A 17,417-nucleotide genomic window follows, 5' to 3' on the forward strand; every position below is an offset into this window, starting at 1 on the left:
AGTTTTGTCCAGAAGGTCTTGTTCTTTCAAATAAAACAATCAGAACTGAAATCCATTGAGAACGGAGGGAGGGATGAGACACGATTTAACTGAAAATGAAACGAAGTTGAACAGGAAAATCAACAAACAAAACGACCAAGTTTTGTTCCTTGAGGGAAGATCGACCCAAAACATCGATCAGAACCGAAATCGGATGAGAAATTAGAAAGAGGAGATGCAATTCTAATGAGAAGTCTCAAAACTCGTTAAAGTGCATATCACAGGTAAATTCAGGAGCGAGATCAGTGTAATTCTCCTATTTTATATTAAACTTTGGTCAAATATCTGTCACATTTTGTGCAATTTTTTTACCTTGCGCAGTACCAGAAAAATTCAGTTGAAATCGAGCCATTTGAGGCGAATTGGTCCACCTCTGAAAAAACTTGGCATTTGGATTTCCCGGGAAACACTGATTTTCGTGACATCGCGTGCGGGACGCCTCCCTCTGAATCCTACGTCAGCGCTGGTTTGTTTGTGAGAAAACGACCTGTTGGTTTTCTGCAAATTTCTTCAACGTTATCGCGTAATTATTAAAATGGTTAACAGATGTATCGTAGGAGGGTGCAGTAACACCAATCTTGATGGGATTAGTACTCATCGTTTCCCAAAAGACCGGACAATGAGAGAGAAATGGGAGCGCTTGGTCTACACAGGCTGTGCACTGAAACCGTACAAAGCTCGCGCAGCCTGCTGGCGCTTCCGCAGGTGACGTCACGAATCTGGCTCCAGACTCCGTTGGGATTTTTCCAGACGCGTTTTATTTTATTTTATTTTTTTCTGCTGTAGACAGATGGCCTTGTGCAAAATTACCCTTCTGGATGAGTGTGTAAAGGGATATACTTTCATATAAAAAACCACAAAATTGGTCCGGAACATGCACTTTAAGTTGACCTAATTAGCAGTTCATTTGCAAAAATTTGATAAGACAATGACCAAGTGTTGTGCAGAAGGTCTCGTTCTTTCAAATAAAACAATCGGAACTGAAATCCACTGAGAACTGAGGGAGGGACGAGACACGATTTCACTGAAAATAAAACAAAGTTGTGAACAACATCAACAAACAAAACGACCAAGTTTTGTTCCTCGATGGGGGCGTCGTGGCTCAGGTGGATAAGGCGCCATACCATAAATCCGGGGACCCGGGTTCGATTCCGACCCCAAGTCATTTCCCGATCTCTCCCCATCTCTCCCTCCTGCTCATTTCCTGTCTCTACACTGTCCTATCCAATAAAGGTGAAAAAAGCCCAAAAAATATAACTTTTTTTTTTTTTTAAAGTTTTGTTCCTCGAGGGAAGATCGACCCAAAACATCGATCAGAACTGAAATCGGATGAGAAATTAGAGAGGAGGTATAATTTTAGCGAGAGGCCTGGAAAATTCATTCATTTAAGATTATACTTTATGTATCCCCAAGGGGAAATTAAAATATCCAGCAGCTCATTTTAAATAAATAAATAAATAAATAAATAAATGGGGATAATAAATAAGCTAAAAACATGATAGATAAATAAATAGATAAAAGTGCAAGATTTGGGTGGGGGCATTTTGGCTTAATTACTCACTCTAACAAAAAAACGACCAAGCTTTGTGCGGAGTGATGAGTTCTTTCAAACAAAAACGAGCAATCGGAACGGAAACGCGTGCAGAACTGACGGAACAAAGACGTACGATTTGACCGAATTGTTGGACGACGGACGTTATGGCTAGACGAGCTCGTAACGCGGATTTGGCCACAGTTACACGCTGTATTCGTCTTTACAAATCAAACGATCGTGATTTCGTGCTGTTTCCTCACCTCCCTCCACCTGGCTCTGGGGCTCGTCGACGGCGGCCATGTTGGAAGCCAGCTGTAACTCGCTGCTAACTAAATGCACGGGCCACAGCGATGCGCTCAGAATGTCCGTCATCAGCAGGAAGGGCACGTCCACATACACTTGCTCCAGGTGCTCAAACTGACACAGAGTACATCTCATTTTATTTTTATATGTTACAGTTCATTCTAGACACGATCGATAAAAGGAAAAAAAAAATCAAAAGAAAAATATGGCATGATAAAATAAAAGCTCACCTTAGTGGACACAAACTTAAAAGCCACTTCAAATGGAACGAATGTGTCTATGGTCACGGTTTCATCCTAAAACGTTGACGATAAAGTGAAGAAATCTGATCAGGACACAAAGTGTGGTTGAAATCGTTCCGTTTGGTCGGACTGGGCTCAGAACTCACCTTGTGACACCTGCATGTGATGTCTTTACCCTCCACTGTGTTGCTCAGAGCATAAGACACATGAAACAGGAAGATTCTGGATCCAGTGCTCACACAGCGAATGTACAGCTTCTTGTCAATCTGGCAACCACACACACACACTTTCAATTTCTGCAAATCGATCAATTCAAGTTGATCGAAACAGCTGTTGTGACATGAAGCATGCACGTGGGTGTTGGATTTACCTTCTGCCCTGGGTGCAGCTCTCCGATAGAAATATCCGTGAGCAAGGCCGATTGTGAGTCGTCGCACACCTCTGCGCTATTCAGCGTCACGTAGGTCATTTGTGTGAGATTTGCATCCTGACCTACAGCACAGACTCTCGTTATTCTACAACGTACTCGTTGAACTAAACATCACATGGTGGACGTCTGGAGCTCTGTGTGCGTTTGTGTACCTGGCTTTAGGCCAGCAGTGAGACTGACATCTTTAATCACGGTGTTTTCCTCTGACCGGATGGTGACGGTCATGCAGTACATCTCATTGGTCAGGGCCGGGGGATCATGATGTAGCTGTACAGAGATTCGGGGCACTCGGGATATAATCCTACACAGGAAACACGCATACAAATATCTCTCGTTCATCGAGTCATCACTCAGAAATGTCGATATCGTGTGCGCAATGTTGGCCAGATGTTTACAGTTTAACCGCCATCTGCAAAGATCACGCAACTGTGTGCAGGTTTCGCTGCGGAATCAAGTGCATTGTCAGGATGTCGTCAGTCAAGTTGTTGTTTCCCCCCCCCGACATCATCAGAAATGTTGGTTTGCCATATCGAGGATACATTTTTAAAGTGACAACCACCCACATGACCATATAAGGAATCTACAGTAAGGTTTACATGGATGCAAATGGTGCGCCTTTTGGCGGATGCCGCCTTTTTCACGGCTGTCTGTGGGACTTGTGTGAATCGTGCAGATCCGATCAGTTTTTTTTTTTGGGGGGGGGGGGGGGGGGGGGGGCGTTGGAGTGTCTGATTATAATTTCATCTAAGTAAATTCTGTATTAAAATTACTAAATAAGCAAATGCCGTTACAGTCCATGAAACATAGGAAGTATGAGGAGAAAACGGTAAATCAGAAAGCTGCGTACGTAAAGCCAATTGGCTGCGCACCATTATCTGCTGCTGGCTGCACTTCACTGCACGCGCAAGGATTTCCATCAGTCCAACGTAAGTTACGCAAGTTACGTAATTGGCTTTACGTGCGCAGCTTTCTGATTTACCGTTTTCTTCTCATACTTATACTTCCTATGTTTCATGGACTATAACGGCATTTGCTTATTTAGTAATTTTAATACAGAATTTACTCTGATGAAATTATAAATCAGACACTCCAACGCAAACCCCCCCCCCAGGGCTCGAAATTAACTTTTTTTCTTTGTGTCCCCCAGTGGTCCCGAATTCTGTGTTGTATTGTCCCGAATGGAAGCAATAGTGTCCCCATTTTTTTCCTCTCTGAAATAACCAGTGGTTAATATTATCATATGAAGTCTCATCTCATCTCATTATCTCTAGCCGCTTTATCCTGCCCTACAGGGTCGCAGGCAAGCTGGAGCCCATCCCAGCTGACCACGGGCGAAAGGCGGGGTACACCCTGGACAAGTCGCCAGGTCATCACAGGGCTGACACATAGACACAGACAACCATTCACACTCACATTCACACCTACGGTCAATTTAGAGTCACCAGTTAACCTAACCTGCATGTCTTTGGACTGTGGGGGGAACCGGAGCACCCGGAGGAAACCCACGCGGACACGGGGAGAACATGCAAACTCCACACAGAAAGGCCCTCGCCGGCCCCGGGGCTCGAACCCGGACCTTCTTGCTGTGAGGCGACAGCGCTAACCACTACACCACCGTGCCGCCCATCATATGAAGTTACTATTATATTTGTAACTATGCGATTTTGAACCCCTTATATCATTTTTACAATAAGTCACAAGACACAAGCGACACATGTCCTATACATCATCTACTTCAAAATTACAGTTATTGCATTTTCAGTGTATTAAACTTTGGCGATCTCACTGTATGAATAGATACCCGTTTATTTAAAGGGGCCAACTAGCTCATTCAGAAAATGTTTCAACTCCCTACATCTGCAGTACACTTTAGTTGAAAATAAGACCCCTTTTATGTTCATTTCATCTACTTATACCTTGAATATCTGTTGGTACTTATAAGGCCAACTTATAATTTTCACCATTACCGTTATCCATTTTTATGAACTTTCCGTTATCCATTTTTATGAACTTTCCGTTATCCATTTTATGAACTTTCGCTGCCGAAGCGTGGGTGCAAATGTTAGCAACATCAACATAGTGGCAGGTCCGAGCCTAGTTGTGCTGCTGACTGACTAAACTTTCTGAACTAGAAAGACACCAAGAAAACTCACTTATTCTGTTGAACGGTATCTTCCGTCAATATCATCCACATCATTCCTGTTGTATTTTATAACGTGTCTAACAGTGTTCATTAAGTTCATTCAGTTGCTAGCGTTGCCTGCAGACCAGGCGATGACACTTTGGATCCTGAAGGTCCCGGAGACGTTATGTCTGGGCTTTCAGTTTCTTCCCCGCGGTCGGTCCGCTTCAACCACTTCAGCATTTTTGTTCTGGCAAGAGTCGGCGCAGCGTGTGCGCTAGCAATTCCATTCCAAGTCCATATAATGCGGACTCCGGCCGAAGATTCTAGAACAGAATGCGCTGCTCTGTAGCCTACGGATGCAGGGGCATCGAAAGTGTAGCTACTATGTATTTTTCGCTGTTAACGTTTTAAAATTAAAATTGACAAATTAGGTGAATGTCTACGTATGTGTTACGGCTTTGTAAATAATATTAATGTAGAACTTTTTTCTAGATCTGTTTTTTTTTCCATTGTCCCGGGATTGTCCCAGATATGATAATTTTGTGTCCCGATGACATTTTTTATGGTCCCCGGGACATCGGGACACCGTTAGTTTCGAGCGCTGCCCCCCCCCCAAAAAAAAAAAAAAAACCTCATCGGATCTGCACGATTCACACAAGTCCCCCAGACAGCCGTGAAAAAGGCGGCATCCGCCAAAAGGCGCGCCGTTTGCATCCATGAAGGTAGCAACTCTGTATTAACAGCAACATGATACCCAAAAAAAAAAAAAAGTGCCTAGAAATCTCTTATTTTTAATGAAACAAACAATGACAAGGTGTTTAAAATTTAGGCAAACAAGAACTGAAGCTGCATGGTGACTACCAACAGGAAAGCAGGACCCAAGATCTCATATTACTCTATCCACATTCACTGGATATGAGCAATCGCACGCTCTGATTGGCTCCTCTACTACTAGGATATCAGCTCATATAACATGAGTAGAGAAAAACAAAATGGTTTTCGAGGATGGAAAAGGAAAAAAAAAAAAACCCTACTCGAAAGCAAAACGCCAAAAAATACAAAGCAACAAAATACTGAAAGTATGTGATGGTAAGAACATATCGTTCTTTTAATTTTTCCAAGAATTATTATAACATTTTTCACAAATTGCTCCGGTCATTTCGCCGGTTTGTTTACATTCTAAGTGGAAATGATTTTGTCGGACGTTTTGTGTAAAGTTATTTATTGAATTTGCAAAAAATAAAAATGCTCCGTTTCTCAAAATCTAGTGAATGTGGATAGAATAAAACGGTTATTCCACTCAGTCTCCTCATGCACGACTCAATTTCGTGGAATATTGTTAATTATCCATACGGGCCACTTTTTCCATGGAATAAAAACATGCATTCTGTTCCCTTCTAGTGGGTTGATTGATGGTATGCAATATCATCATCATCATCATCGTATCGCTTATTCTCCATGTATTACGCCGCTCTCCCCAATGGAGAATGAGCGTGCAGTGTTGTTATAATGCACACTGTCAAGACAACACGACGCCACACGTCAGAACTCATGCGAAGATCCAATCACAAAACTTTTCTGCTGTGCATGCGCACAAGCATGTCTTTGTTGAGCTGGGAAAGAGAGAAGATCCAGTGCTAGGTTTAAGCACGAAACAAACAAACAAACTAAAAAGACGCGCTGAACACCCGAAAGGCTACCAAAACTTCATTATATATTCTTCATGCATATTTACAAGAGAAAAACATACCAACGGACATCAAAAAACTGGAAGAGAGACACAAAACTCCTGTGCTCGGGAGGGACACTGACAGTTGGTACACAAACATGGCCGCGAGGTTTGCTTCATTAAAAGCTGAAAATTTCAAGAAAAAGATGCGCTGAACACTCAAAAGGCTACCAAAACTACATTATATATTCTTTATGCATATTTACAAGAGAAAAACATACCAATGGACATCGAAAAACTGGAAAAGAGAGCAAGAGTGGAAATATTGTCAAAGTTCTACTTGGAGGTAGAGGTCTGCGCGGGACAGAATTTTCAGTCCCGCTCCCGCATTGTGCAGTCCCGCTCCCGCCCGCTCCCGCAAAGAATTATGATTTTCAGTCCCGCTCCCGCCTACCATATTTTGTCCCGCTCGCAAATCCTGCATGATGCAGACGTTCGGGTTATTTCTCACAAAAGTTCTTGTCATTGGCTTGGGGAATTAAACATGCTGAGCTTAGCTGAGCTCTCCACTGACTGATCCTTCACCTAGCGCACGTAGCGAGGGTGCGCGTTGCCAGGCGGCATGCGCAGCTGAGGCTTTACAGAGATACCCATTGTGAGCTTCACTAGAGGAGCTCTGCTCTTCTGCCATGATCGGAGATCTCAAACACGGAAGAGCGGAAAGGAATCGGAAACGTACGCGAGATTAGACCACATCTGCAAATTTAAGCATCTTAAAATGTTTTTATTAATGCCAAATAAAATATCCAGCACAAATTATATATGATAGACATAAATTAATAATTTATAAATTTTATTTTAAGCACGTTTTTAGTTAGCGGGACTGCAGCTTATCACCTCTCCCGCATTGTGCACTCCCCCTCCCGCCCGCAATGAGCTTTCAAAATTTGTCCCGCACCGCACTGCTTTGCATCGGGTCCCGCGGGACTCCCGCGGGAGTGCAAAGCTCTACTTGGAGGTGAGGAAAAGACTTTTACAAGAGGACTTCACTCGTGGACTTCACTCAGCAAATCCCTTTTGTTTTGAACAACTGCAATGGAACAATTAACTACGACCAAAAGTAACTCTGAACTTGAACTGTCGACCTGGATATAGCTTGTATACAAGTTGGGTTGCTGGTCAGGCTTTTTGGACTTGGACCATTTTTATGGTTAGAACTTTGACTTTGTACAGAACATTGGGTTGACAGAACACTGAATTACATTCAATCAGAATCAGCATTCAGTATTGGTATGTTACCGCCCTGTTCTTAACTTTTTGTAGAATCTATAATTGTTCCATTGAATGTGTATTAATAATAATAATAATAATAATAATAATAATAATAATAATAAATAATAGCAGCTTTTTTCATGGTCTATCAGATATATTCCATTCAGCTACTTGTCTTTGACTTGTTCAATATCATACTAGCTGAATGAAATATATCTGATATACCACTCAAAGCCAGCCAATATTATTTAATTATTCTCCAATTTTCTGTTCCTATGCCAAGACGACAGAACTTTTGATCATCAGAGAAGACGGAGACCATGAACCCATTCGCTCAATAAGTGGCACCGACCTAAAAGAGGTCACTGACTTCAAATACCTGGGCTCATTTATCCTCAACAGCAGAAAGCACTTCCTGTCTTGGAAAGCTCAGGCGTGGGATACATTCAATAAACTACATCAATTCTGGCAAGCAGACATTCCTGCATCCACTAAAATCAGTTTGTTATGAGCCTGTGCAGACAGCGACCTTTTCTACGGAGCAGAAACGTGGACCATCAACAAGGAACTCGAAAAACGTCTTGATGGCACTTACAGGGTATGGAACCTTTCCTGGAAAGACCACCACACCAAATCTGAGATCTATGGAGAAATCCCTCTGATCTTCACCATCTTGTGGGGAAAAAAAAAAAAAAAGAGCCCGGTTCGCTGGCCACTGCTTCAGAGCAAAAAAAAAAAAAAAAAATCAAGTAAATCTCCAACACAATTCTTTGGAGACTACCTTGTCCAAACCAAGGAGCCAGACTACTCACCTATCCAGATACCGTAGTTAGGGATACTGGACTACTCCTTGGCAAAATGGGTACAGCAATGATGGAGAAGACCCCAGTGGCTAAAGGTTGTGTCACGGATCTCAACGGAAGTCGACCGATGATGAGGATCCGGTTCCTATAATACGTGTCCTCTGAAATGGAGGAAAAACTGACTGCCGCTGTTTGACTTCAATTAAAGTAGAAACTGATGCTTTGGGAAACTAAGAAACTACAGGGACCTTTGGTAACTTCGGTTAAAGCTAGTGTATTATAAAAGATTATAAAAATTTAGCACATTATTTATCATCAGTGAATGCCAGTGCATGTACTGTTTGCTAGCAGTGGGCATGTGCAGTCCTTGACCACCATGCAATGGAGTAGTAAGGCGTCTCCTTCCCTCCACTAGCCTGGGGTGGTGCCTTGAGCAAGCACTAGCAACCCTTCGCTCCCCCTGGTCAGGGTTATGACCAAAAACTGGACTCCGCAGACTGCACAGGAGACCACCGCCTGGAAGGCGGACCCAGCAAAGAGTTCGTGGTGTGCGATCAGGGCACAGTGCAACATGTAGAACGCTGTTGGCCATCCAGTGCATCCCGACCTAGCTCCAGCCATCTTGAGTCTGTCTTGCCCATGGACCCAGTTAGGTTGGGACGAGAGAGTGAGACTGACGGCTGTGCAACTCTACCTCACGACTTCAAATTCAAGTCCTGTGGCGACGGGCAAGTGGCAAAACACTGGAAGCTGTAGTCACAAACCTGCACACAAGCAGCCTAGGACATAGGGTCACTCTCTGCTGGAATGAAGCAGCAACAGAGTTCGGCAGCCCCCTGGGTGTCTGAGCAGCCCTGTTTAGGATTCACTCTGCTCACCTCTATGGAGGAAAGGGCTAGAAAAGGTGCCCCAAACATAGCCTGCTTCACCTCACCCTGGCCAGCATACCGCAGGTGGCAGGGATCCCACTCAATAACAAAAAGATAGTGAAGGTACTCAAACTTGGCACGTGGAACGTCGACATGTGGGCATACCTTCAAAGCCCAGATTGGCCTCATCAGTAACTTCCAGACCCACACCGCCAACCAACAAATTGAAGTCATGGTCACCTTCGACCCCGAAGGACGCACATTTTCATAATCATTGTTGCCAAAAAAAAAACCTTTTGCTTTTGCCTAAACATTTGGGTTCTCAACTGCTTTAACTGTTGCTACCAGAGTCACGATTACCTTCACGAAGTAAGGTGTAGAAATTTACGAACCAAAAAAATCAACTGAAACTAAAGGGAGAGACAAGTTATCAATTGAATTTTTTTTTTTTTTTTTACAAGAGACCACATGAGTAAATTCTCAGGTATTCGGTGTCAGAAACCATGTCTTAACAATAATACATTTCTATAGCACCTTTAACAATCCCAAGGTCAGGTTAAGCCTCGGTCACAACCGGCCGTACGTGCTCCTACGGCCGGTCTACGTGCAAAAAACGCAAGAAACGCACAGAGGGCGTGCGTGTGACGTGCTGATTTTCGAGCCGTAGACTGGCCGCAGAGGTTCTTTGTCATGTCAAACAAACTCTACGGGCGCTTACGTTTTTTTCAGGTTGCAAGACAAACTTACGGCCAACGTGCGTCTTTCTCCACGAACAAAAAAAACGCAGCGATTTGGGAAACGCCAAAAATCGCACGGCCAAAAAATCGTACGTCCGGTTGTGACCTAGGCTTTACAGAAGGGATTTTTTTTTGGGGGGGGGGGAGGCAAAGCAATAAAGGAGAAAAAGAGAAATGTTCATGGAGCAGATAAGTGAGATCTGAAAGTAGAGAAAGAAGAGCAGTCACGGAGAGAGAGAGCTTGAGGAAGAGAATTCCAGAGTTTGGAGGCAATGGTACTGAAGGACCCATGGTGGAAAGTCTGGTGCGTGGGACAGCAAGTAAATACGAGTCTCGAACTGGAAAAAGATGTTGGATCTAACCCGGGTTTCTTACGGACAGGGTTAACTGCATGCAGCAGTTTTGGACAGCAGCAGGGACAGAGCCAGAAGAGAGACCTGTATTTATCTCTATGGCAATAAGCGCATTAATTATAGATGAACACGTCTTAAGTTGCAGGGTGGGGTCAAGCAGACAGGAGGAAGGATTAGACTTGATGATTAACTCCGTGACAAAGAGTCAACAGGTGTGAAGCAGGTCTTATTTAGCAGAATGGCTTTCTGCCACTTAATTGCACGTTTTGCATTTTGGAAAGGGCACCATCACGGGCGCAGATAGAGGGTGGGACAGGTGGGATTCGTCCCACCCAGATTTAAATTCACCTCGTTCGGTCGCCCCAACTTATAGGGAGGAAAAAGCGTCTATGCTGTCTTTCTTTGCATAAGGCAAACCTCACGGAAAAATCAAAAGACTAATTACCATTCGGTTTATTGAGGTGCACAGCAGTACAGACATAGTTGCAACAACTCACATAAAACAAAGACTGATATTCGGTTGGTTGAGCTGCGCAGACTGCACAGGCTGCGAGCTCAAGCTTGATTGCTATGGTTACCCACAACAAGTTTGACAGGCATATCGGGGACAGCTCCTAGTTCAGGACCCCAACACGGCATGATGAAGGGTGCCAAACCGAAAAGGCAGAAAACGATTGCATCGTTTTTTCAAAAAAAACGACTGTAAGTAAACTGTGCCTTACTTTATCATATCACCTTGCAATTTTTTGATAGTCTGTTCAAAGTAATGTCGTAGTGAAAGTAAAATCGTACGGAGTAGAGAAGCCTTTCTGGTAGCCTCCTTCTTTCGGTGGTAGCCTGTAGATACAGTGCTCAGAAGGCAGTTTTAATGTTTAATCTGGCGTTCCCTGCCATAATTTCAGCGAGCATATTGTTTCATAAGGAAACTTTGCGAAGAGTTGTTGACTGACTGCCGCGCACGCAACACACAGGCATAGTTAGAAAGCCAGGATGCACTGGTTTACACTTTACACACACACACGTAGCCCAGCCTCTCGCTATGTTTAACAGTTGGAACTTAGCGGTTTTAAAACTCGTTTTGCAGTTTTGCAATTTCTGTGCGTGATGATAATGTGTAAACTTTGGATTTCCATAGTTTTTTTTGTCTTAGCTGAGTAATGTCGCCACCCTGAGGGCATCAGAGTATATTCCTCGCACAACACATGGTTGGGTTGGGGTTGGTTTGCTGGCAGCTTTGTCCCCCCCAGTTCAAAAAACGTATCTGCGCCCCTGGGCACCATGTCAGTTAGTATTAGTGATTAACCTACATGGTGCTAGCTTGGATGGAAATGGCGTCCCAGTCAACCTGCTGCTCTGGGACACGAGTTCTCCTTTTAAAAGAGCGGGACGCCTGCAAAGCCTCGTGGGTAGATGCAGCATCACCGCCTCCGCCTCTCCAGTTCAGATACACGCAGCGGCCATTCTCGCTGCCCAGCATCAGGTCCACGTGCGTGATCTGAAGCAGAGGAGTCATTAATTACACACATGCATGAGAATTTATTTATTTATAAATTAAAAACACACCCACACACTTTAATCGTGTACCTCAATCTTTCTCCCAACATCCTCAGTCCTGGCCACGAATTTGAAGCAGTACTTCCTGGCTTTACCAGGAACGAGACACATGTTCTGCTGTGAAGAAGTTTCCAAGATGTCCTTTCCTTTGCACGCCTCCTCCACCAGGCAGAACTGGTTATACTCCTGAAAACAACCGGGACGACAGCAATAATTTGGATACGATATACAGTGCTCAGCGTAAATGAGTCCACCCTCTTTGAAAAGTAACATTTTAAACAATATCTCAATGAACACAAACAATTTCCAAAATGTCGAAAAGACAAAGTTTAATATAACATCTGTTTAACTTATAACGTGAAAGTCAGGTTAATAATATAAACTTGGATTACACATTTTTCAGTTTTTCTCAAATTAGGGTGGTGCAAAAATGAGTACACCCCACAACAAAAACTACTACATCTAGTATTTTGTATGGCCTCCATGATTTTTAATGACAGCACCAAGTCTTCTAGGCATGGAATGAACAAGTTGGCGACATTTTGCAACATCAATCTTTTTCCATTCTTCAACAATGACCTCTTTTAGTGCCTGGATGCTGGATGGAGAGTGATGCTCAACTTGTCTCTTCAGAATTCCCCAAAGAAAATAATTTCTTTCCACCACAAAGGTGAAGGCTACAAGAAGATCAGCAAAGCTTTACTTATCAGTCAGAATACTGTAGCAAAAGTGGTACAAAAATCTAAGAAATCTGGAACTGCAACCATCTCACAGAGACGTCCAGGTCGTCCACGGAAGTTAACACCTCGACGGGAGCGTCTTCTGATGAGAAGGGTTGAAGAAAATCGGCATGCGAGTTCACTGCAGTTATCTAAAGAAGTAGAAAGCCAAACTGGGGTGACTATTTCCCGTGACACAACACGGCGTACACTGCAGGGGAATGGCATGCATGGACGCCGTCCACAAAAGAAGCCTCTCCTAAAGCCCAGGCACAAAAAAGCCCGCCTAGAGTTTGCCAGGGCCCATGCTGACAAAGATGAAGACTACTGGGACTCTATAGTCTGGAGTGATGAGACCAAGATAAATGTTTTTAGAACTGATGGCTTCAAAACTGTATGGCGTCGCAAAGGTGAGGAATACAAGGAAAAATGCATGGTGCCTACAGTGAAACATGGTGGTGGCAGTGTCCTTATGTGGGGCTGCATGAGTGCTGCTGGTGTTGGGGAGCTGCATTTCATTGATGGCATCATGAATTCACAGATGTATTGCTCTATACTGAAAGAGAAGATGCTACCATCACTCCGTGCCCTTGGTAGTCGTGCACTTTTCCAACATAACTAAACACACATCTAAGGCCACTGTTGGATTTCTGAAGAACAGGGTGAAAGTGATTCAGTGGCCAAGTATGTCTCCTGATCTGAACCCAATCAAACACCTATGGGGAATTCTGAAGAGACAAGTTGAGCATCACTCTCCATCCAGCATCCAGTCACTAAAAGAGGTCGTTGTTGAAGAATGGAAAAAGACTGATGTTGCAAAATGTCTCCAACTTGTTCATTCCATGCCTAGAAGACTTGGTGCTGTTATTAAAAATCATGGAGGCCATACAAAGTACTAGATGTAGTAGTTTTTGTTGTGGGGTGTACTCATTTTTGCACCACCCTAAATTTGAGTAAAACTGAAAAATGTGTAATCTAAGTTGTATTATTAACCTTACTTTCACGTTATAAGTTAAACAGATGTTATATTAAACTTTGTCTTGTCAACATTTTGGAAATTGTTTGTGTTCACTGAGATATTGTTTAAAATGTTACTTTTCAAAGGGGGTGTACTCATTTACGCTCAGCACTGTATAAAGCATATGATATGATGTGTATAGGATGAGACAAGGAGACACGTGTGCGCACGGGTTATACCTGGTTGCTTAGGCTGACGCACAGCTTGGCGAAGCGGACAGGATGGGGACAGTCGGCTCTCAAGTACACGTGTAACTGGACAGGCTCGTCGATGTGAAAGCTTGGAGACAGGAACTTGGCCTTGCATTGGACTGACACAGACATAAAGAAACACATCATCACTCGAATATCCTGTTCCCTGTTCTGTACAAAGCCATTAACACCTCTAGAATGAGACTAAACGGACGCTCCGGTTTAGCATCACGCAACCTGAATATCTATATATTTAAAAAAAAAAAAAAAAAAAAAAGACGTACCTCAAGGCAGAACTGCTTATGCTTTTTTTTTAAAAAGATATTTCAAAGAAAATATCTAATTCAGCACCAAACCTCATTTCAACCTGCAGATTCTCAGTACTGCTAATTTCATAATCCATTTAATAAACCTTTTCTTGCTCATTCATAAACATCTCAGTCTCATCTACCATAAAGTCTAAGCCTACTTCGAAAGTTTCAGCTCAAGTGTGAAACGTTTTTCTGTCTCGAGACGTTAGAGTTGTTTAAAAGTGTGATAAATGAACTGACTGACAAATCAAATGAGCCAGTTGATTACAAGTCCATATTAATTAGCATTATTGCGCTTGACACTGCAGACATATAAAGACTGAACGCATATTCTGGATGCATTGTCGTGGACCTTGTGTGCGCGCGCGCGTGCGAGTGTGTGTATATACTGTATACATCAGTGGCGGCTGCTGGTTTTTAAAACAGGGGAAGCCCATTTTACGCATTCATCGTAAAACCTGTCGGCCGGATATCAAAGCATAGAAAGGTGTGCCCCATTAGCATAGTGAACTAGACAACCCTACCTAGTGGCAGAAAGTATTTTTGCTTGTACATTTCATGTTATAGTCTGGCTTGCCAGGCTAGTGCCTCATATCCTTAATCAAAAATATCAAACATCCAAAAATCACTGGCTATTCAACGAAGAGCCTTGAACATCATACCCTGATATGCAACACAGAGTCTTTAACACAACACCCAGCTGTGCAACACATCCTTGAACATCTTCTGCAACACAATCTGGAAATTCATAACCAGGTAGGCTATGCAACACACAGAACCTTGAATATTATACCCAGGTATAACCTATAACACAGAGCCCACCATTCTCTTAAAGGCGTCACGCAGTGGCGATAAAAGTCGCATTATTCTGCACCAGAATGCTTTCGAGATTCGAAATAAATTGACCGTCGATTTTTCAAAAGCTTCCCGCGGTTGTAATCGGTCCTTATTTGGTCATGCCCATCACTTGAAATTTCCTGCGTTCGCAGCGCCCCCTCTCGGTCAATGGAACAGCTGCGTGACGTCATGCCAGTAACCACTCGGTGCAGTTGCAATGGCGGACACACCAGAAAATAGGAGCGATGCTGAGGAAATTAGCTTTGATTTTACCGATACAGAAGAAGAAAATGGCCCACAAGTAGAGATTTTGACAGCTGAATGTCCTGGTGGTATCCAGCCTTACAGATTTGAACCTGAACGCTCATCTTCAGAAGAAAATGAGGACAGTTCTGACGAAGACGAGAATGAAGAAGACCGGCGACTTGAAGACTTGTTTTGGTTGGTTTCTCTGACTAAATCACTACTTGTGTGTATTTTTAAAGACCATTTTCACTTGAATTAGAATGCTGTGTGATTAATCTATGATTGTGTGTAATACTGATAGCTGTAGGGGGTGAAAGTATAGCTAGAAAGATTGAATTCTAGCAACTTGACAGCTTGCGATCTCGCGAAATGCAGTGGGCCTTCTGATACAGTAGACCCCTTGATATTCCAGTTTTCATCATTTTCCTTTTATTGCGGTTGATTTTAACTTGATATTCAGTATGTTATAGGCTGGGAGTATTGAGCTTTGTATTGTATTGTTTAGTAAACGTACAATCGTCAGTAATAAGTGATAATTATTAGTTAAAGGCAGCTCTGTGGCATAAATCTTTCAATTAATCTTCTGTCATCCATTTGCTAAAATTATGTGCCACATATGTTATCAAGACAACACTTCATGTGACAAAGAAAGATATGACAAATACATAAATGTATGAAAATCATTTTGTACAATTAATGATTGATACATAGAAACACTTAAAACATGTGTTTTTAAAAAAATATTTTTTTCTATCAATACCTAGCCATGACCTTGAAATCAGATCCATTGATAACAGTCACAAATAGTGTTCAGTGTTCGTTGTTACAGCCAAACACAACACACCGATTAGGCATTTTGTATCACAGAATATTAATACATCATTTCATAGTGTTTTGAGTGTTCAAAACTATCCACAAACTGAATAAATCCACAAAATCCGCAATGTAAACAACTCTGGTAAACGCACGCGATAGAGAAAACATGGCGACAGGCCAGCATCACCCAACGGAGGTTACTGGTATGACGTCACACATAAGTTGACCTAGTTAACGGCTGGCTGCCTAAATTTGGCTGTGCGCGTCAACTTTAAATGCTTGTAGCGGGCGCATCGTGACACTGAGATCGCGGGAAACCGAGGGGCTTGAATAACCCACCAAACCCAACATTTTGACACATGATATAGCCTGATTGCTGAAATTACCGCACGACGCCTTTAACATTACTGAACAATATACACACTTCAGATTCATGAACATTATATGATGCACACTATTTATGCACAAATTCTGCCCTCCGCTCCTTTTCCAGAAAATGGTCTGTGACCCTGTCATACCAGCTGGTTGTGCTTTCCAGAGACTTCACCAATTTCTGTTAGCAGCTAGCACTGCAGATCCCAATAAGGCTCAAGCTAGCCTACAACCAGATTGAACTACAAATGAAATAAACGAGTGAATTCGCGAATGATCAAACTGATAGAATGGATGAAAGTTAACGGAGCACAGCGAGTAATATTTACATTTATTTACAGAGTAATGTACAGGGACATCAATGAGAAGAAACGTTTATATGAAAAGAAATTCGGACAGCACTTTGGCACACGACTGCACTTTCTGATCATGCGCTTACCGTGTTCCTCGCCGACGCCGAAGTACAGAGCCCGCCCTCCTCATGTCTTTCAAACACTACCTCCAATAATCCTTTATCAGCCCGGCTTCTTGTCCCTCCCACTGTCTCGTTTAGTCCCAGAGAAGCCCGGCTTCCCTGGAAGTGACAATTTTGTCGATTTTAACCAATAACAACTAGCCGAAATTGGCTGTTCAGAGCCCTCTCATAGACTGCAACGGAAACCCAGCTGCCAGCCATAGAGCCCATTGAAATAAGAAAGGTTACAGCCAGTGTTGCCAGATTGGGCAGTTTTAAGTGCATTTTGGCGGGTTTTGAACATATTTTGAACATATATTCCACGGAAGGCGGTCGCATTATTCCTTCTCTAACTCTCCGCGGTCGCCATTTTTACCCCCAGTGTGACAAGCGGGTGCGTGACCAGCACAGTCATGGCTGCAGGAGCGGATGGCTGCTTGCTTGCGCTGGATTACCTCCCCCCTCCCCCTGATTCCCCCCCTCAAGTCCCGTGTTTAAAGTGTACTTGTGTTGTTGTGTGCTT

At 43.1% G+C, this 17,417-nt stretch overlaps 1 protein-coding gene across 1 annotated transcript in view; it reads right to left on the reverse strand.

The window, feature by feature from the left end:
• trappc11 (trafficking protein particle complex subunit 11) overlaps positions 1-17,417 on the reverse strand; it is a 151,990-nt gene that overhangs the window by 34,323 nt on the left and 100,250 nt on the right. Inside the window, exons 18-25 of the mRNA XM_060915249.1 lie at positions 13,847-13,977; positions 11,961-12,116; positions 11,684-11,871; positions 2,701-2,849; positions 2,489-2,610; positions 2,265-2,384; positions 2,107-2,172; positions 1,834-1,990 (exon numbers count right to left, since the gene is read on the reverse strand). Of these exons, the coding sequence (XP_060771232.1) occupies positions 1,834-1,990; positions 2,107-2,172; positions 2,265-2,384; positions 2,489-2,610; positions 2,701-2,849; positions 11,684-11,871; positions 11,961-12,116; positions 13,847-13,977 (1,089 nt within the window). The remainder of the gene's footprint in view (positions 1-1,833; positions 1,991-2,106; positions 2,173-2,264; positions 2,385-2,488; positions 2,611-2,700; positions 2,850-11,683; positions 11,872-11,960; positions 12,117-13,846; positions 13,978-17,417) is intronic.

The sequence above is a fragment of the Neoarius graeffei genome, chromosome 2 (assembly GCF_027579695.1).
Source record: "Neoarius graeffei isolate fNeoGra1 chromosome 2, fNeoGra1.pri, whole genome shotgun sequence".
Taxonomy (NCBI): Eukaryota; Metazoa; Chordata; class Actinopteri; order Siluriformes; family Ariidae; genus Neoarius; species Neoarius graeffei.